General features: G+C 37.3%; 1 protein-coding gene across 1 annotated transcript in view; it reads right to left on the minus strand.

The window, feature by feature from the left end:
* The window catches only part of PKHD1L1 (polycystic kidney and hepatic disease 1 (autosomal recessive)-like 1), a 180,730-nt gene that overhangs the window by 26,883 nt on the left and 131,324 nt on the right, over nt 1–22,523 (minus strand). Inside the window, exons 59-70 of the mRNA XM_010863452.1 lie at nt 20,517–20,690; nt 16,748–16,851; nt 15,016–15,145; nt 14,160–14,281; nt 12,493–12,583; nt 9,198–9,346; nt 8,993–9,115; nt 8,341–8,452; nt 8,143–8,259; nt 5,275–5,440; nt 2,556–2,788; nt 2,202–2,369 (exon numbers count right to left, since the gene is read on the minus strand). Of these exons, the coding sequence (XP_010861754.1) occupies nt 2,202–2,369; nt 2,556–2,788; nt 5,275–5,440; nt 8,143–8,259; nt 8,341–8,452; nt 8,993–9,115; nt 9,198–9,346; nt 12,493–12,583; nt 14,160–14,281; nt 15,016–15,145; nt 16,748–16,851; nt 20,517–20,690 (1,689 nt within the window). The remainder of the gene's footprint in view (nt 1–2,201; nt 2,370–2,555; nt 2,789–5,274; nt 5,441–8,142; nt 8,260–8,340; nt 8,453–8,992; nt 9,116–9,197; nt 9,347–12,492; nt 12,584–14,159; nt 14,282–15,015; nt 15,146–16,747; nt 16,852–20,516; nt 20,691–22,523) is intronic.

Genomic DNA, 22,523 nt, shown 5'->3' on the forward strand with positions numbered 1-22,523 from the left:
TGCAGCCATGAAATTAAAAGACGCTTACTCCTTGGAAGGAAAGTTATGTCCAACCTAGATAACATATTCAAAAGCAGAGACATCACTTTGCCAACAAAGATCCATCTAGTCAAGGCTATGGTTTTTCCTGTGGTCATGTATGGATGTCACGGTTGGACTGTGAAGAAGGCTGAGCACCGAAGAATTGATGCTTTTGAACTGTGATGTTGGAGAAGATTCTTGAGAGTCCCTTGGACTGCAAGGAGATCCAACCAGTCCATTCTGAAGGAGATGAGCCCTGGGATTTCTTTGGAAGGAATGATGCTGAAGCTGAAACTCCAGTACTTTGGCCACCTCATGTGAAGAGTTGACTCACTGGAAAAGACTCTGATGCTGGGAGGGATTGGGGGCAGGAGGAGAAGGGGACGACAGAGGATGAGATGGCTGGATGGCATCACTGACTCGATGGACGTGAGTCTCAGTGAACTCCGGGAGTTGGTGATGGACAGGGAGGCCTGGCGTGCTATGATTCATGGTGTCGCAAAGAGTCGGACATGACTGAGCAACTGAACTGAACTGAAACTATATTCTCATTAAACTGACGTGCATGTGTGCTAAGTCAGTTTAGTCATGTCCAACTCTTTGTGACCCTATGGACTGTAGCCCGCCAGGCTCCTCTGTCCATGGGATTCTTCAGGCAAGAATACTGGAGTGGGTTGCCATCACCTCCTCCAGGGGATCTTCTCAATCCAGGGATCGAACACACATCTCATGTCTCTTGCGTTGGCAGGTGGGTTCTTTACCCTTAGACAGTCACTTTTTAAAATTTATTTAAAAGAGAAATGTCATATCACTATTATAAATGCAAAACTTATAATGTCTTTCAGGAAAAGCAAAATATAAAAATAAGAAGAATAAAATAGAGCAATTTGTAAACCTCTTCATTAGTCACTTACTGGTCTAAAATTCTTTCCATGATTTCTCTGCTTTATAAATCTGAAAGGTAGAATTTGAAACTGGGTTGACTGTAGGTCATAGAAACCAGGCAGATTATATGTCAGAGCAGAATTGTGGAGCGAGTTAAAATCAACGAGCTGACATAGCTTATTCTAGTCTCTTCAACAAGGTAAAAAAATGAACTTGTAGGGTATTGGCTCTTTTGGGAATTTCAGAATATTCTGGTATATGTTGTGACATTGTCAGGACAGAGAGATCTTTCTGATCCTGGTTATGTGCCCCTTCAGCATTTCAAAGACTCTAAAAGCACGATTAGGGACTAATATTTGAACCCCCAATGCCACTTCAGGGATATATAATGAGTCCTTGCCCTCTGTTTTAAGTAGCTTTTAGAACGTCACCAGTTTATTCAAAAACTCTTGGACACCAGAGTTGATCTGAATCCTCAGGAGACCACTGCCTTCCATTATATGAGAGCCAACAAGGGCCAGAATGGAAGGGACCTAGACTCTGGAGCTTGACAAGATAGTCTTCATAGTCAAAGAAATCAGGACGGACAAAAACCAAAGCCAAACAAAAAACCTCACAACTCACTGATTCAAGATTAAATCTTCCAAGGATTCATGAAAATGAAAGGTGTAGGTTGACACTGTTCCTCCTCAAGTATTACAAATAACACATTATCCGTTTTTTAATTTATGTAAGGAAAATTGGGGGTTTTTTGCAGACATTCAGATCAATTTTTTCTTAAATGTATTTATGCCACTGCTGCTGCTGCTGCTGCTAAGTCGCTTCAGTCATGTTCAACTCTGTGCGACCCCATAGACGGCAGCCCACCAGGCTCTGCCGTCCCTGGGATTCTCCAGGCAAGAACACTGGAGTGGGCTGCCATTTCCTTCTCCAGTGCATAAAAGTGAAAAGTGAAAGTGAAGTTGCTCAGTTGTGTCCGACTCCTAGCGACCCCATGGACTGCAGCCTACCAGGCTCCTCCGTCCACATTCATACCTATAAAGATGACTCAAGGCATAACCTGCCTGCTCTTCTTTTAACGGTCAGTTTAGAGTCATTGCCTGCTTTCTAATGGGAGGGGTACTGCTGAAGAGTCAAGTCTCTTTACCTTCCTTAGATCTTTCTTACAATCAGAAGGCAAGGAAGTTCAGATGTTTGCTAGTTCTTTGTGACAGATAATTTATGAGATATGTCCATGAATCTAATAAAGAGTGAATGCTTTGAGTAACTCTATTTGATTTACATTGAATACCTACCATTAATGAGATCAACATAACCATTGCTCACTATAGCCACCGGGGAGAGTCTTCGAGTTTCTGTGTCGGAATCCAGGCTTTCGATAACCATCATTGCATATTCCATCCCAAAGCACCTATGACCCTGCCATTCTGGAATGTATTTACAGGTTGAATCTCTAATGATTCCTGGAAATGGTAGAAAACACATTTATAAATGAAACAGAATCTCCTTACAAAAGCATTCACATATTATCTTTTGCTTGTACATATGACTAATAAGTACAAAATATACATTAGAGTACATCAATCATTAAAAATAAAAAATGTTTTGTTCCATGAACCTGAAGACTAACAGAATAAGAGCCAACAAACCTTTATAAGGTGCTTTTTCAGTGACAGGAATTCTACTTCCATTTGGGAATGTGAGCATCACCTTAGGAATTCTATAGTCTCCAATTCCAAACTGGCTATTGCCATTCCATTCATATTCTGCTTCAGGTATCACTGAACCAGAATTCCCCAGGAAGGAGCCATCCATATCTCTAAGTAAAGATTTCCTTTTGGCATCACAAACCATATCTACACAATCTGATGGATTCACCTTACTGTGGAGAAAAGGTGAAATGCATAAATACTTAGATTTAGTATAAACTCCCTATTTCTGGAGAGCATTAAAATATAGTTGCATATTTGATTAGAGTACCACAACATTGTTTGAATCTTATTTCAGAAAGGATTCAAAGTGGGACCAAGTAGCATATATAATTAGCATTGTAATGATGCTTTTCCATTGTATTGACTTGGTCTATTATTGTGATTCATTAACATTTCAAAAGGACAATTTATATCTGTGAGAAAAAAATTAAATTCCATTTTGCTATTTTATATTTTGTTGAATGATACATTTCATATTTGTGCATTGCTCAAAATATATTAACACTGCTCAAAGAGTAGGTAAATTACTCAGTAGTACAGACATATAAAATCCTTGTGTTGGCAGGGAAATCTTTATATTTTTCCCTTCCTTTTCTTCTTTTTAATGGTTCTCTAAGAATTATAAATGTACTGCATGTTTCCTATAAAATAAATCCTTAATAAAATCTCAGTCCACTTCACCTTTCTATCCCAAGTTTTTAGGCTCATCAACAACTATAGATTAGTATATATTCATTCTTGTAGGCTTTTGTCTATGTATATACAAGCGGATATACTTAAATTATAATTTTTATGCTACATATTTTAATAACCATTCTGTAGATATCCAAACCGTAAGAGATGAAATACTATAATCCCATCATGCAGTTCAATGATAGACGGTATTCTGCTTTCATCTTGAGCCACTTGGAGTGTTGACTGTTATTAGGTATAATAATAAAAACAGCCGCTTAATTTGCAATGTACTAGACATTGTATATACATGGTATATAGTATACTTACACTATATGATATATACAATGGGGAAATAAAATTTATTCCAGAGTTATAACAACAAAATACTATCTAGTAGACCTGAGCTTTTTGCTAAAAAAGACGTGAAACTATAAACTATTCCTTCCTCTATTAGTTTTGGAGATGATTTGAATAAACATTTCTGTAGGCTATGTGTTCTTTGTGTTCAAGTGTGTGCAGAGTGTTTTTGTGAGCAAGTCTGTGAATAGAGTGCCCAGTAGCACTCTTACATTATAGTGTAGGGCTCCATCTTACTTCAGGTTCCAAAGAAACAGAACCTGAGATGCGGATTTTTGTTCAAGTGAGTTATAAAGAGAGTTCTCAATAAGGAAAGGAGAGAAGAGCAAAGGAGAGAAGCCATATACAGCAAGGGAAAGAAAAGGGGGACAACTGTGGTCTACATACCAGCTTCAATCTGATCTCAAGAGAACCTCTGGATCATGAATTACACCCAGAGGGGTTCTACCTCTTCTTGTATAATTTAATCATTTTTTTTATGGACTGCAAGAAGGTGGTAGTAGGGAGCGCTTTAGCCTCTCAGAACTACTCCTGTTTGAATAATCTTCTGGAAAAGCAGGCAAATGCAGGTCATTACTGGCCAACATTTAGAGCATTTGAGGGCTAGATGAGCTACCTAGTAAAAGGGATCTGGGACTGTGCCAACAGTATCCCAATAAAAGCATAAAATTCAAAGACATATTTTAAAACATAATGTTTTCTCCATGACCTAGATATTAAAGTTATATATGAAATATGAAAGATTCAATGATAACTAAATAGGAGCTAATAGCTCCTATTAGCTATTAGGAGAGGGGAGCCTCCAGTGAGCCAAAAAACACTTTGGTTTAACAGTTATTGAGGAGATACTGGGTTTTCATCAAAATAAGATCAGATGAAATCAAACTAATTAAGAAATACTGCATTTCTCTGAAAAGATGTCTATCTAATTAGCATTATTTCTTGTCTTCTCTCTGTACTAAAAATGGTCAAAGAGCTCTAATGGAAATTTTCTTTCCTCCAGTACCTTCTTATATCTAAATTCCTGGTCTGTCCATCTTAACGAAGAATAGAAGTTACTGGCTATATTCTTTCAAGACTTAGGATCTAAGTGGTTCAACTTCTAGAAATATTCTGACACCAACTAACCTTTGTGATTGAAAAAAAATCATCATTCAAAGTTTCTTCATATTCTCAATCACAATGATTATAATGATTCTCATTTAATTTCCAAATATACACTGTGGTGCACATAATAAGATATTTGGATAGCAAAAGGAAATAAAAGAGGTAAGGAAAAGAGAAGAAATGATAGACATGATTTTCATTTCTAATGACTATTAACAGAGAGATCTTAATGTACAAATACACTTTGGACTCAGTCTGTTATCTTTCATGTTTAAAGATGGTGCTATTTATGATACACGAGCAGAAAAGCATGGGAAAATATACATAATAAGGCCTAGATTCTTCAACTTACCTGAAGGCATAGATATATTAGACACTTTCATAATGCTGATTAAAATTTCATAGACATGAACAGTTACTTTAAATACAGCAACTTTCTCAGGTCTATGGCAGGGAAATAAAACAATGGAAAACTGTGATGACAGGGAAGAAGAAGCTTAATTTTCACATATTTTACCTTAAATCAGGCCTATGGATAAATATTTTCGATTGTTCAGTAGTGTCAACCAGCTGTATGTTCTTCACATGAATTGGATGCTGTAAATCCTCATTTAAAGGGTTAGTAATGAATATTACATTAGTTTCACCTGAACAAACATTTTTAAATCCAACAAATGTTGTATCTAAAACAAAAATAATAGGAAAATGATAATCTGCTGTAGAGAAAGTGTCGAATCAGTTTTGTTTCAAATCTATTGCACCAAACATGTCATTTAACACTACCTTGAACACGGAGCTCTTACGTGTCAGGTAAGTGTTAGTCGCTCAGTCATGTCTGACTCTTTGCAACCCCATGGACTGTATAGCCCACTTGGCTCCTCTGTCTTTGGGATTCTCTAGGCAAGAATACTGGAGTGGGTTGCCATTCTCTTCTCCAGGAGATCTTCCTGGCCCAGGGATCAAACTCGAGTCTCCTGCACTGCAAGAGGACTTTTTACTCTTTGAGCTACCAGGCGACCCATGTGTCGGGTAAGACCACCAGTATTTGTGGACTAAATCCACACCACTGAGTAGTCTTCTCTTGTATTTTCTCTGAGCTTGGCATATTTTCTCTGTGATTTGCTTTATACAATGGGACAAGAGTAACATAAACAGATCTGAAAAGAGCTTGCATATGAGGGCTTACTCTCTTGGTACTTTGGGGGAATTCTGTGATTATCAGCATGTGAGTAAGCCTAGGAGATGTTTGGCTCAATCATTCCCATTATCCCATCAAGGGCCAGCACTAATCACCAGACATGGAAGTGAAACTATCCCAGACTAACCAGTCCCTAAGACATCTTGTAAAATGACAGCAGCTCAGTGAACAGTCCTAGGTAAGATTAGCAGAACTACTCAGCTGAACAAAACCTAGATTGCCAAGCCACAGAATTATGAGCTAATAAATGGTTGTTTAAAGGCTCTGAATTTGGAGGATGGTTTGTTATACAGAAAAGGATAACTGAAACACTATTGCTCCCTTGGTTTTACTGCAAATATTTGTGGTCCAAAGATAAAACTGATTGGATCAAAAAACAAGCTCTTTCACACTTAAAAAATTTCATTACTCAAAACTTAAAACAGTAAAAAGTGGCTCCAAAGAATGCTCAAATTAGCTATGTGCTATCTACTACCCTGCTTGATTACATTTTACTGTAAGAAAATACTGCATATACATGAATATAAACCTGTAGAATAATATTAACAAAATATTGCAGCAGTAGATGCTGTTCATACACTATGCAGATATCCTTTACTGGTCTTAAACCCATGCGGCACGTTAAGCAATTTTTGGCGAGGCTATCCACGTTAGAAAGTGAAAGTCGCTCAGTCATGTCTGACTCTTTGCAACCCCATGGACTACACAGTCCAAGAAATTCTCTAGGCCAGAATACTGGAGTGGGTAGCCTTTCCCTTCTCCAGGGGATCTTCTCAACCCAGGAATCGAACCCAGGTCTCCCACACTGCAGGCAAATTCTTTACTAGCTGAGCCACAAGGGAAGCCCATCAACAAAGACACCAGGTCAATAACTTAGACATCTATTTTTGTTTTGACATACTATTTCTCATAATTTTAACTCCTAAAAATGTGAAACAAATTTTCATCATTTCCCCAACTCTGTCCTCACTATGCACTGACTGTGCCCCTCAACAGGCCCTGAGTCTGTTCTCACGATGGTCCGACCCTGGTCCTCACATCAGCCTGTCTCTTGTCCCCACTAGGGCCTGAAACTCGCCCCTAGAGCCTGACACTAGTCCTTTCGATGGCCTGATTCTTTGCCTTGCAAATGCCTTACTCTATGCCTCACTACGGCCTGAAAGTTTTCCTCACTGAAGCCTGATTCTTTGGCTCACTGGGGCATGCCTCCTTTTCTCACTAAAGCCTGAATGATTCCTTACTGGGACCTGATTCTGGTCCTCACTATGGCCTGACTCTTGTCCGCCTTGTTGCAAGACTCTCATACTCATTATGGCTGACTCTCATGCTCACTAGGGTCTGATCCTAATCCTCATTTTGGCCTGACACTTACCCTCACCATAGCCTCACTCTGGTCCTCACTACAGACAAATGATGATAATTTGTTTTGCATTTCTAGGAATTAAAATTATGAGAAATAGTATGTCAAAACTTAGGTGTCTAAGTTATTGACCTGGTTTCTTTGAGGGGACACTGGTTAAAGTTTTCATGAAAGGGAGACTTGCTAAGCTGAAATAGAGAATGACTCAGTATATTTAATGGGAAAATTGAAAATACTTGCTATATTCTCTATATGAATTTATATATAACTATTTTATATTTTTAAGGATGCAGCCTGGTTCAGTGAAAAAGCAGTGTATTTTTAAGTCAAGAGATCTTGATTCTAATCCTGGCTCTGCCAAAAGCAGTGGAAGTTTGGGAAAACATTTAAGTTCTATGAACTAAAATTTTTTCAGCTGTAAAAGGTTCTAATAAAATATAACCCAAATGATACAAAAGGGCATTCCAATTTAGAGAAACTAAGTAATATTAAATCATTATACCAGTGCCTTTTCTCTTGTTTGAGAAGGAAAATGTAATGTCAATTCTTTAATATTTATACAAAAATGGTATTTTTTAATTTTAATTTTTTAATTTTTAATTTTTCTGGCCACATCACATGCAGGTCCTAACCACTGAACTGCCAGAGAACTCCCAAGGGAACCATTCTTGAAATTGACTCTGATGTCCAGTTTCTTTGCTTGTCATATTGAGCAGATTACTTTAATCATTACTTTTTTAAACTAACAATGAAATTACTAGTTATATTCTACATAGTCTTTACATAACTTAATTGAGTAGATTTTCAAAGACTATGTTTAAACTTGCCTGAGATGTCCAAAAGACCACTGATGGAGTTATAACTCATGATCCCTGCATGGGGTTTCCGAGGCGCCATGTTATGTGCTGAAGAAAAGGTAGGCCAGCAAATCCCACTTCTCCCACCTTTTATAAGAAGAAGAAAGTCAATGAAATTTGCACATGCACTCTTATGAACCCCAAAATCAAAAGTTCTAAAATCTTTACCTGATGGAGGTCTAGAACTTCGATGGGCAGCAGAAAGTTCAATATTGGGATCATCATTAGTTAGGACATCAGAGCAATTAAATTCAGGGCTACTTCCAACAATTAGGGAGTTCTATTTTAAAAAGTTCAAAAGGTAAGCTTTAATAACAACATGACAACGAATAGTACTGAATTCCACTGTAGCAAAGCACAACCTGTATAACTTTGAGAAATGGATCATTCAGTAAACCAAGATGCAAAAGATGTGATATCTACCCTGAGTGGATGACACTTAAAGCAGGAGTGGGGGGACAGGATTATAAATAATTATATATAATGGCATGTTGTGTTTCTATGATAGGAATTTGTGCACAAAACAGTAGCAACAGAAAGAGGACAAAGTGTCAAAACTACCTAAGCTGGTTCAGGAGACTTTGTAGTGTGAGTGTAAATTAAACTAACTGTGACAAGATTAGTAGGTGATAAGCAAGAAGAGATGAGGGAAGGAGCGGGCAGAGGGAAGGATGGAGAGATTCCTGGCAGAAGACGACGGGCACAAAAGCAGGAGGTATGACTAGAAAGAAGGGCGAAGTCGAGAAAATCATTTGCATTCAGTATTTTACCCTTCTCAGAGTTGTTCTTTCTGCTTTGTGTGGCTGCATTCAATTCTTACCTTAATTTGCACCGTTTTACTGGAAATCTTGTGAGATACAGCAGACGGCATGTAAATCATTGAAAAAATGGCCATTCCATTGTCAATCAGGGTCACGTTGTAGATATGCACACTCTCCGTGGTCTGTAATAGAATTTGTAGGTTACACAGTACAGAATACAATCATTAAAGAAAATAAACAACCACTTTTTGGGGATCCATTTACCTGAAAATAAATTCCGTAATCCCAGCATGACCAAATGGTAAATCCCTGTATAAGCGAACATCCAGGAAGGCCATCTTGGTTCATATAGATACCAAATAAACCTCCATGGGCTTCATTGTCAAACCACTTTTCCAGAGAATTAGACTGACCTTTGAAGGAAATAGAGAACCAAAGAATTAACATTATGAATCAAATGACAGTTATAAGCAGTATTGGTTAAAGTTGAAATTCTTTTCAAAAATTAAATATATAATTCTGATGCAAGTTTTAACAAGATAATCAAATATTTGCATGGCTCTGCCATTTATGGTTTATTTAACATTTTTCTCATCTAATTTGTCTCTTCACTGTTACTCAGAATAATTGTATATTCATTTGCAAAAGTTTGACTTAGAGTTAGTACCCTTAACTTATTATATCTGATTAAAGATGAGTTTCCTTAGAAAGATTATGAAGTTTGGATTCAAACAAGGCTAAACTGAAAAATACAATGGTAGCACTTGTTGCCTGTCAATGTTGCTAGTCTCTTCTGATCATCCCTGTATCAAATTAAGAGTCACTTCCTTAAAAATCTTTCTCTGACAACCTGATTCAAAGTAGCACTTCAGGGGGACTTTCCTAGTGGTCCTGTGGCTACGACTTCATGCTCCAAGTGCAGAGGGAGGAGGTTCAAGCCCCATTTGGGACACTAGATTCTGCACACTGCAACTAAAAGATCCCGCGTGCTGCAACTAAGACCTGGTGCAGTCAAATACATAAACAAATGTTTTTAAAAAAACACAAAAAACAAAACGAGGCAGCACCTCAAGTCACTTAACATGGCATTACATTTTTTTCACTTTGATGTTTAATTACCACTTATTTGTGAATTATTCATCTCCTCTCTTCTATTAGAAATAAGCTTCATGAGAGAAGGAACTGTCTCTAGCCCCTTCACTGCCAGATTCCTAAAGCCTAGAAGGTAATGAAGAGGTAGGTGCTCATCAAGTATTTCTTGAATTAATGCATGCATGATCTTGGGAAAGATGCTTAAAATTTTATAACTTCAGTTTCCTCATATATAAAAAATTTTAATGCCTAATTCAGGGTTGTTTCAAAATGAAATGAAATAATCAAATAAAGTGCTTCAATAAATGGAAGCTATATCCATTATTAATATACAGGATAATTAAAGTGGATTTTCATGAAAGTTTTACTTATGGACAAACCAGAGCAGTAACCTTAAACAATCCCTCCTGCTGCTGCTGCTGCTGTTAAGTCACTTAAGTTGTGTCCGACTCTGTGCGACCCCAGAGATGGCAGCCCACCAGGCTCCCCTGTCCCTGGGATTTTCCAGGCAAGAGTACTGGAGTGGGGTGCCATTGCCTTCTCCGACAACCCCTCCTAACCATGCATAAATTTAAGGATTCCTTATAAAGAGGGCCACTGTCTCCTAAATTGTACATTGTACCAGCTCTTTTGTCCAATTTCCCCAAGATCTCACTTCCTCCATCTTCTACTGCTTTTCCCTTCTTTCTTTGACACTGACATTTCGCCTGTGGTCAGTTTGCCTGATTTCTGTTTTGTTTTCTCCCTAAGAAGCCGTTTTCATGTCTACACCTTGCTTCTGCACAGCGTGGCCCCATGGACAAGCGTGGCTTCACCTTTGCACCTACTTGTGTCAGAGCTCCTTTCCCAGCTTCCCAGCCCCTCACTTGTCTGGGACATGAATTGCGTAAATTGATGTTGCATCCCAGGAATTAAATCTTCAATTCCTTTGTGATGTCTCACTTTTCAATTGCTTTAAATCTAAAACCTCCTTATAAACACTCCCAATTATTTGGGAAGATCAACATAGTCAGTAAAAATGTATTACATGGCATTACACATATTAGTAAATACTCATATTCACAGGTCATATTTTGATTTAAACAAACCCACAACACTTCAAAGAAAGTTTACAAAATTACATATTTTAAAATTTTAAGTCAAAGGAAAGACACTTTTACACTGTTGTGAACTACAATATTTAAAAGGAGCATACATCAAGGAATCAGTTAAACCTGTGCCAAAGTTGTTTTATTCCTTCAAAATGTATTTTGCACAAAAATAAAATTAGCTAAAGTCCAATATTTTTTGAATTTATAGAAAAATGCTTACTCAAAAAAATTTCAAAAATAACTACAGAGATGTAAAAAAAATCAACTGTAGAAGGGCTATACATTTTTCAGAGAAAATTCCATTTCCTTTAGCTAAGTTTTCAAGAGGTAAGGCCTGCAGTTCTCTTATTCTATTTTTTTGATTCAATAATTAATTTACCTGGTTTAGTAGTCAAGAGGTTATAAAAATTTATACAGTAGTAAGTGACCAGGCACCCTGTTCCTACTTACCTTCAATGACTTTTTGCTTTAACACTTTCAATGTTTTTTTATGTAAATGTATATACTGTGTGTGTGTGTGTGTGTGTGTGTGTATGTGTGTGTGTGTGTCTGTGTGTGAGTTGCTCAGTCATATCCAACTCTTGGTGACCCCATGGACTGTAGCTTGCCACGCTCATCTGTCCATGGAATTCTCCAGGCAAGAATACTGGAGTGGGTTGCCATGCCCTTCTCCAGGGGATCTTCCCAACCCAGGGACTAAACCCAAGTCTCCCACATTGTAGGCAGAGTCTCAACCATCTGGGGCACCTGAGAAGCCCTCATAGACCACTCATAGTCTTTTCTTCCCTTTCTTCCACGAAACATACTATACACAAAACAGTTTTACATACACTATTCTGCAACCTCCACTTATCATTTTAGAATATCCTGGTGATTTCTCCATGCTAATACATAGGTATGCATCTTTTTCCTTCTTTTTTAGAGGGGCCTAGTGTTCCAACGTTTGGCTTTCTATAACTAGCCCACAATAACTGGACACAGGGTAGCTTTCAGTTTTCTGCCGGTATAGACAACGCTGTGATGAATAACCTTGTTCACAAATCTTTTTCTCACTGTTGTAGAGGCAACTGTTAGATTACAGGAAGTAGAAATGTTGAGTCAAAGGTAAATGCCTCTATAATTCTGGTAGCTTTTGCCAGATTCCCCTTTGGAAGGGTTATATCACTGTGTGAAGAATGATGTGGGTGAAGGAGGAGAGGAAAATCAGTTTTAATTTTTTCTTTAAACCCAATATTATATAGAAAAAATTTTGTTTGTTGAGTTCTTTCAGTGCCCAGGAAGAGGTGATATTACATATTCAACTGACAAACAATAATTATTTATTTCTAACAAATTTGGACAAGATATTTACTAATTTTAATGACCCAAAGACTTACCTGAGCAAGGTTCACCATCGATGCGGTATCCAGCCCTTCCAAATCCAGCCACTACATTATTTTGTAAGACTGTATTGGTCCCTCTATTTATCTAGTACAATGATAAAGAAAATGCTTTAGGTCAGGCTTTTACACAATTACGCAATGAGAGCAGGTATGCAACATACACCGGTAAACTAATTATCACAATGCTTTCTGAAATAAAAATTTAATTCATTATTCACCCACATTCAAATTTATAATGCAAATGAAGTGCTGAAATTACCTTAGGTTCTTGGTGTAAACCCACCGCTAGATACGATACCTTAGTCTTCATTAGAAAAATACATTAAAGTACATTTCAGTCACAAAATCCCCTGGACGTGGTTCAATATTAACAAGCCGTACACCAAATTCCAGTATTATAGTAAGATTACAAAACTTTTGTCACTCTTTTTGGTTATATTCTGTCACCAATTTGATTAGTTAAGAAAAAGGCAACTGAGGCAATTATAGTGGGTCATTAAATTCAGTAGAGGCCTTCATTAAAGAAAATCTGCTATAATAAAAACAGGGTTAGAACAAGTATTAGGTAATTACAAAACAATTTTACTTTACAAGCCAAAGCAGAGTGGTAGAAATGAAAGGTACAAGCATAGAAGGTTTATTTCTTGCCTAATAGTATCAGCAAAACAGACAAAATCGAACTGAAAGCATATTAAACACCCTTATCTTTAAAGATGATAAAAATAGTCAAATACAACTCATAAAAGTAAAATAAATTGTCTTTCAAAAGATATAACTAACTTTAATTGACATTTGGTTACATTCTAACATCTATAAACAGATGAAAAGAGAACATTATTATCTCATAAATGTATACTAAGGTCCAGACTTTTGGATTTTGCTTTAAGGTGATTATTAACGGTTGCACAAGAACAAAATTCAATCCCTATCCCATCTTTCAAAGTGAGCTATTTTTAATTCCTTTTCCTTCCTATGGTTTAAGTAAGCAAAATAAAAACAAAAGGAAGCTGTCTTTCCTCCAAATCCTCCTTCTGTACTTTCTATTTTCTTGTTCACAATCTCACTCTACATCTAAACAAATAGCTAAAGTAACTGAAGAAACTTCAGGGGAAATAGGGTTCAATTAGTAATATCTGATAAGAGGAAATAACCTTGCATAGAGAAGAATTTTAGATGAAAAATGAATTTTAGACCTTCTATATAAGTCTATCATTCCAATTTTTCATATAAGGAAGGAAACTAAATTCAGAGTTAAACAGTAATACGTGTAAGGCATTCAGTCAATTGGCAGCAGAGAAATCCTGTAGTGGAGCTTGAAAGCAGTAAATAATATTGGAGAAGCAAGGAAATAAGGGAAAACTACTTAAACCAAAGGATGCCAACACAGAAAAATCCAATGGCGACTGGAGCTCACCTTTTTTAAAAATTGGAGTATAATTGCTTTACCGTATTGTGTTGGTTTCTGCTGTACAACAAAGTGAATCAGCTATATGTATACAAATACCCCCCTACTTGGAGCGCCCACCCACCCCACTCCCCCATCTCACCCTTCTAGATCATCAGGGAGCACTGAGCTGATTTCCCTGTGCTATACCACAGGTTCCCACTATCTCTCCCTTTTACACATGGTAGCTTACAGTCTTCAAATTTGTTCATACTACCTCAATTGCGGCATGCCAGAGCGTGGAACTCAGATCTTTTCTGTTCTGATAGGTTCCTGGCCAAACTGAAAGTGTAACCAAGTTTCCCCGGACTCTGTTGGCATTCCCCCATATTCTTATGCCTAGAAAAAAATAAAGTCCCCCCAATACATATAAATTTGTAATGAGTACTATGGAGAATGTTGTTCATTTCTTCAATGAAATTAGTTTTCTAGTTTGAGCCTGACAAACGAACCTCTTCAATTTTAGAGCAAATCCTCTAAACTCTTTGATACTCTACCTCTTTAACAGATTTCCTGAAATAGAATCTTCTGTGGTGTTTGTTAAATATGTGGGTTCACAGGTTCTGCCCTAGATTTTAACAAACACACACTCATACTGTATACACCTTCACTGAGTTTATATTATGCTTTAGACTGATATTCAAGAAAGGTTAGTTCCCTACAATCAAACTTACTTTTTATAAAATAATAGCAGTTATTTGTGAATAATCTTTCTGATTGATATGTTAAAAGTCATAGTAATTTAAAATATTGGTGATTAGATAACTCACATAAGAGCACCATCTGGTAAATAATTCTAGAGCTGTACTGTCCGTAGCTACATATGACTACTTATATGTAAAGTAAGTACAATTAAATTAAGTATAATTAAACTTAAAAATACAGCTTATCAGTCACATTAGCCACATTTCAAGTGTTCAATGGCCACATGCAGTTTAGTAATTCCCATGTTAGCACAAACTTAGGCCATTTCCATTTTTGCAGAAAGACCAATTGGACACCATGGCTCCAAAGCTTGCATTCAAGGCTATCTGAGAAAGACAGATTATTGGACCAAAATATTATCATATTACCTTCCCCCACTGTAAAGTGAATGATATTATCATCTATGTCCAATCCATCTGTCCCAAACACACCAATTGCAGGGGAAAAGCCGTTGTGAAAAGCACAGCCTCGAACATAAGATGAGCCACGTTCTTGAATCTATAAAACATTGAGATTTAGTAAACATTTAAAAAATAAAACTAAAGTATATTTAAAGAAAAAAAACTGAAGTAGGTGATTTTCAGTAAACAAATCTTGATAAATAAAATACTCAGTTTACATTCCATGAAAGGATATGATTTCCCAGGAGACCTTTTAATCCTAGGAAATTGCTCTATTATTCAATTTATGATTAAATAAAGCAAAAAAAAAACTGTTTACCTTAAAAGTGAATTAAAAATTCTCCAGTGGTTTTCAATGAATTTATATTTTATCACTACTTATAAAATGCAATCCACGGGGTCGCTACGAGTCGGATACGACTGAGCGACTTCACTTTCACTTTTCACTTTCATGCGTTGGAGAAGGAAATGGCAACCCACTCCAGTATTCTTGCCTGGAGAATCCCAGGGACGGGGGAGCCTGGTGGGCTGCCGTCTATGGGGTCACACAGTAAGCAAAGTGATTCAGTTACACATGTATATCTATTCTTTTTCATAGTTTTTCCTATTATAGGTTATTACAAGAATATTGACCATAGTTTCCCTTTCTATACTGCAGGTCCCTGTTTATCTATTTTACATACAGTAGTGTGTATATCGGAGAAGGCAATGGCACCCCACTCCAGTACCATTGCCTGGAAAATCCCATGGACAGAGGAGCCTGGTAGGCTGCAGTCCATGGGGTCGCACAGAGTCGGACACAACTGAAGCGACTTAGCAGCAGCAGCAGCAGCAATGTGTATATGGAGAATGCAATGGCAACCCGTTCTAGTATTCTTGCCTGGAAAATCCCAGGGACAGAGGAGCCTGGTGGGCTGCTGTCTATGGGATCACACAGAGTCAGACACGACTGAAGCGACTTAGCAGCAGCAGCAGCAGCAGCAGCAGTGTGTATATGTTAATCCCAGACTCCCAATTTATCTCCTCCCCAATAATATATGTACATATTTTATTTAAACTTTTATTTTATACTGGAGCGTAGTTGGCTACAGTGTTGTGTGAGTTTCAGATGTACAGCAAAGTGATTCAGTTATACATATATGTATCAATTCTTTTTCAAATTCCATATAAGATCTACACTCTTTCTCATTTTTCTTAAGTCACCAGCCCTCTGGGCATATTTATCTTCCCCGATAAATCTGGGAAGATAAATATGCCCTTTTGACAGAGGCATGGATATTCAGACATGGTTTTCATTTGAGAAATTTAAGCAGTACTCACTTTGTTTAATAGTAACTATTTGGACATATTTTTGATCATTGTAAAACAAAGCAGAGATGTGAAATACTATCATAGATCTTCAATTTTTCTACCTCCTGTGCTCCATTTCCTTTTTTTTTTCTTACTGGCCTTAAATAAATGAATGACATGGTTGGAGTCAAATGGTTCCCACATGACATGCATGACACAACCAGCAGGACCTGGTCAGACTCCTGCTGTGAGTCTAAAAGTGTCAATGGGAAATACAGCTACGAAATTTTTATTATATTAAATTTAGTTTCAGAAATTCTAAGATATGGCTATTAAGTAAAGTTAAATGAAAATAAAATTAAAATATTTAATTTTGAGTATATGCAAAAATTCAAAATAAAGTACAAACCTGTCCGAGGTTAAGAAATGTTACAGCATATCTTGGGTCTGTGCTATCTCTGAAGGCTTCTTGACCACTGTGATAAAATTCCACATTACTTATTCTTGCATTTCCTGGTGGGGAAAAGAGTTACACATTTTTTTCTTTGAAATGGAATACAAATTTTTCAAGAACTATGAAAGTTCTAGTAATTTTCCAAGTTACAAATTTGTTTTCAATTTTTTCAAGGAAATTACATTCATTTTTTGTTCTTTTAATCCAAATAAGGTAATGTTTCTAAAGATGTTTTTTCACTGCCCTTCCGAAAACCTCTTTAGATATTTTTTTCTGAATAGCATCCATTCTCCATGAAATTTTAATATCACAGATGTACCACACATTGGGGTCACAAAGAGTCGGACACGACCGAGCAACTGAACAACAACTACATATCTGTCACTGTATAGCAGCCCTTTGGAGGACCATAGACTGTTTAAGCTTTTTTTGCCCCCAAGAGTCAGTTTACACCTGTCGGTGTTATACTGTCCCTGTTAAGAATGCATGGCATGAGATACAATTTATAATCTACCTGACATTTCAATTTTGATGCTCCAAAGAGCTTTTTAAAGGCATTATCTTTACATAATTTTTTCCAGAATATGTACTGCCAAGTATCTGCAGATTGAGTTTGTCGTAAGTGCCACTGAAGTGACAAAAAGCAATTTCATAGATTATTAGGAACAGCCATAACAATCTGAGAGATGACTCTATGTCAAGTTCTGTACTAAGTGCTTAACAGGCTATGTTTAATTCTTGTACAACATCTATGAGTCAGGAACTCTGATTACTCCTGTTTTTTATACAGGTTAACTGCGGCACAATGATTCATGTCTAAAAAAAAAAAAAAAAAACCAGTAGAGAATATTCGTTGTTTCAAAAACTGATACCTAATGAAATGCATTGGAGAAGAGTTATTTTACACTAGAAGGAAAATTGATTTCTGTCTGTAAATCCATGAGCCAGTGTTTGTATATATGGTGAAGAACTTAAGTTCATAATGATACTAATAAGAAAACAAAACTAAAACTCCTTGTCACCTTCAGAGGATGATTGGGAACAAGTTCATTATTTTGAAAACCAAAAAATAAAAGGAAAGAATTCAACATTTTTTCCATCTAAATTATCCTTCAAGGTAGTCAAACAGTTGTCTGGGGAAGCTTCTCTTTATAGAAATATTCAAGATTATAAAAGAGGGGGGAATGGTAGTATTATCTTTTTAAACCTCAGTGATTTAATAGATCCAGGCAATGATTATTAATAACAGCTAATTTCACAAAAGGAAGAACAAATGTATATTATGTGCCTATTAATGGAAAAACAACCACCAGTTGTGAGGAATTGCCTAAAAATCAACTCTGGGTCTGGTCATTTTACTAGTTCTAAATTTGCTACTTATTCATAGAGAATACAAAGGAGGCAGGAACATGTTAAATTCTAGGGGTGCATCACTAATTGGGGCTATTGCAGACACTATATGACAGATGACCTAGCTTCTTTTATTAGTAAATTACAAGGGAAGAAAAATGAATCAGAGATTTAAGATGCATAACCAGTTGCAATATGGATCTATTTAGAGTCCAACTTGAACAAAAAGAGTCAAAGAGAAAGAAGGAAATAAAGAAAGGAAGAAAGATAAAGAAAGAAGAGGAAAATGGGAAAGGGGAGGAGGAAAGAAGAGGGAGTGGGAGGGAGGGAAGAAAGGAGGAAGGAGAAGAAGGAATGAACTGGAGAATTCTGAACAGTCGTTTGATGTTTAGAAATTATAGCTAACATTTTAAAATCTGATTCTTACAGATGTTTTGAAAGATGTCTTTTAGATTTACACACTGAAATATCTCTAGATGAATATGTGGTTGCTCCATTCATAAGAGCCAAGATATAGAAACAACCCAACTGTCCATCAATGGATGAAAGGATGAAGATGTGAGGTACCCTCCCCTCTATCTATCTAAAATATTCCACTCTATACATACATATATCACATCATTCAGCCATCAGTAACACAGAATGAAGTTCTGTCATTTGGGACAACATGGGTGGGCCTGGAGGGAATTATGATCAGTGAGATAAGTCAGACAGAGAAAGATAAACGCTGTATGATCTCATTTATATACAGAATCTTTAAAAACTTCTGCATATAAATGAAATGGACTCGGGTTCGATCCCTGGGTCAGGAAGATTCCCTGGAAAAGGAAACGGCAATCTGCTCCAGTATTCTTGCATGGAGAATTCCACGGACAGAGGAGCCTGGCAGGCTACAGTCCTTGGCATTGTGAAGAGTTGGACACAGCTGAGTGACTAACATACACAAGAAAGCTGAACTCATAAAAACAGAAAAGAGAAAGGTGGTTATCAGGATCTATGGGGTGGGAGAAATAGGGAGCTATTTAAGGGTATAAACTTGCAACTAGTAGATAAATAAGTCCTGGAGATCCAATGTACAGCATGGGGAAACAGTAAAAATACCATATTATAAACTTCAAAGTTGCTAAGAGACTAGGTCTTAATTGTGCTCACCGCAAACAAAGAAATAATACTTACATGACATGACAGAGATGTTAGTTAACACTACTGTGGTAATCAAATGGCAATATATCAAAGTATCAAATCAACATACTGTACACCTGAAACTTACCCAATATTATGTGTCCATTATATCTTAAAAAATATATGCCTGCTGCTTCAAAATAATCTGGGGCTTGAAGAAAGTGGGTGAGCACATAGGTAAAACAAGATGGGCCAAAGCTGATACTTGTGATAATTGGTGATGATAAGCATTATACATTTCTCTATTTTTAATATATGTTAGAAATTTTCCTTCACACAAGAACAACAGGTTGGTTGTGCTTGTTATGAATTGATTTGTCTCTGAGTGTGATGCTGGGCGGGCTTCCCAGGCGGCACTAGTGGGAAAGAACCCACCTGCCAATCCAAGAGATGTAAGAGACGCAGGTTCCATCCCTGGGTCAGGAAGATCCCCTGGAGGAGGGCATGGCAACCCACTCCAGGATTCTTGCCTGGAGAATTCCATGGACAGAGGAACCTAGTGGGCTACCAGTCCATAGCATCGCAGAGTTGGACATGACTGAAGCAACTTAGCACCAGGCATCAGTGGGTAAGCTGTTACCTAAGGTCATTGTTAATTTGATAATTAGTTTGTCTATGAAGATAAAATTAGAAGAATAATGTTAAGAATTTGGTTCTGGAGGGTGGTACCTGGACTATACAATACATATCAAGGCTCTGTTTTTCAATGTTAAAAAACAATACATCAGGCCCAAAACACAGTCCCTTTTGCTAAGCCCTGCATCACCAAACAGACTTAATTACATTTTTAGCTCTCCTGAAATGGAATCTTAAACCAGCCCATTAGGAATTGCCTGATTAGCATTGATTAGGTAATCTGCTTGATAAACCTCTGCTCCCCCTACATTAGCCTTGCAACTGCCAATCCTCTTTTTGCCTAGTATAACTACCTTGTTGCTGCTTCCTTCTGCCTACAAGTCTTCTGTTTTGCACAGCTCTTTGATGCTCCTTTGCATTTGTTAGATTGGCTGCTGCCCCTTTCGTGTATCCTTGAATAAAGCTAATGAGATCTTTAAAATTTACTCAGTTGGATATATATATATATATATTTATAACACAAGTGATCCTATAAAGAGTGAGGATTATTTAAAAATTAAACATGAAGAGACCATGCTATATTTCATTTAGAAAAATAAACTGAATCTGTACTAACCTTTAAAAGTCACCATATTTTCAGTGAAGGAACTGACTAGGACGCGTGCACCAAAAGATTCCTTCAACCAACCTGGATAATCCTCACCAAGTATTTTGATGTTCCTACTCAGTATCCCAACGTCGGCGGCTAACGTGTAGCTCTGACTAGTTCCAGGAACATGGTATCTTTCAGCTGCAGCAGAAGGACAGTTGGATTATTACCAACACAGAAATATCTGTCTTTATTAGTTTCTTTGCAGCTTACAGGCCACATAACTTTCTAATATGCCAAAAATCAGAACAAATACATGAATTGATTCGAGTTACACACTTAAACGTATACAGATGGCAGCTAGAAATTACACCTTTTTATTTATAAAAAAATAATCAAAAGGAGTTCTTCCATTTATACCAAAGCAATTATTATAATTGCTTAGAAAGTTATTGCTTCATAGGTATTTTGCAATCACTTCAAATTATACATAAAGATACACTTGTAAGGCAAGTTGGGGAGCTTACTGTAATTTTAACAGATGAGGAAATGAGATAGAGAAGTAAAATAACTTGCCTATGGCCACGTGGAGAATCAGTAACACATAGATATTACCTCTCCTGATGCTTAAACCTTGGTTTGCTCTGCTTTTCCTGTGATATGTTTTACCAAATACAATTCTTTATAAATATGTAGTATATCCTATTTATCAAACACAGTCTGTACATTTACATTTTCATGATTTAAAAACATAACCTAAATTACATTCTACATTTCAAGAGATCTCACTCAAAACTTTAAGACAAGCAGGTACATTTCAAACAGAGAGAAGTATCTGGCACTTTAAATGAAAGAATCTATACTATCAAACTTCAAAAACTACCTTATGATTAAAACATTCTTCAAAGAAACCCTTTACTTTTGATTTAAAGAAAAAATATGTGATATAGAATGATAAACACGTGCTTCTATCAAAATACTGCTTTAAAAAGTTTCTTTTATCATGCAGGTCAGATATCCACCAGTGTATCATGCCGCCTTAGCTGGGTTCTCAGGAACATCAGAAGTACCTGAATGGCTTTTCTAACATTACACTCCTGTCTGCTTCCACCTCCTCTGATTCAGATGAAGGTAAGGGTGGCGGTGAGGAGATACCCCTCGTCCAAGGTAAGGAGCATTGGCTGTGCTTTGCTGGAGGAGCAGTGAAGAGATACCCCACGCCCAAGGTAAGAGAAACCCAAGTAAGACGGTAGGTGTTGCAAGAGGGCATCAGAGGGCAAACACACTGAAACCATACTCACAGAAAACTAGTCAACCTAATCACACGAGGACCACAGCCTAGTCTAACTCAATGAAACTAAGCCATGCCCGTGGGGCAACCCAAGACGGGCGGGTCATGGTGGAGAGATTTGACAGAATGTGGTCCACTGGAGAAGGGAATGGCAAACCACTTCAGTATTCTTGCCTTGAGAACCCCATGAACAGTATGAAAAGGCAAAATGATAGGATACTGAAAGAGAAACTCCCCAGGTCAGTAGGTGCCCAATATGCTACTGGAGATCAGTGGAGAAATGACTCCAGAAAGAATGAAGGGATGGAGCCAAAGCAAAAAGAATACCCAGTTGTGGATGTGACTGGTGATAGAAGCAAGGTCCACTGCTGTAAAGAGCAATATTGCATAGGAACCTGGAATGTCAGGTCCATGAATCAAGGCAAATTGGAAGTGGTCAAACAAGAGATGGCAAGAGTGAATGTCGACATTCTAGGAAACAGCGAACTGAAATGGACGGGAATGGGTGAATTTAACTCAGATGACCGTTATATCTACTACTGTGGGCAGGAATCCCTCAGAAGAAATGGAGTGGCCATCATGGTCAACAAAAGAGTCCGAAATGCAGTACTTGGATGCAATCTCAAAAACAACAGAATGATCTCTGTTCATTTCCAAGGCAAACCATTCAATATCACAGTAATCCAAGTCTATGCCCCAACCAGTAACACTGAAGAAGCTGAAGTTGAATGGTTCTATGACTG

The sequence above is a fragment of the Bison bison genome, unplaced genomic scaffold, assembly GCF_000754665.1.
Source record: "Bison bison bison isolate TAMUID 2011002044 unplaced genomic scaffold, Bison_UMD1.0 scf7180017864491, whole genome shotgun sequence".
Classification (NCBI taxonomy): Eukaryota; Metazoa; Chordata; class Mammalia; order Artiodactyla; family Bovidae; genus Bison; species Bison bison.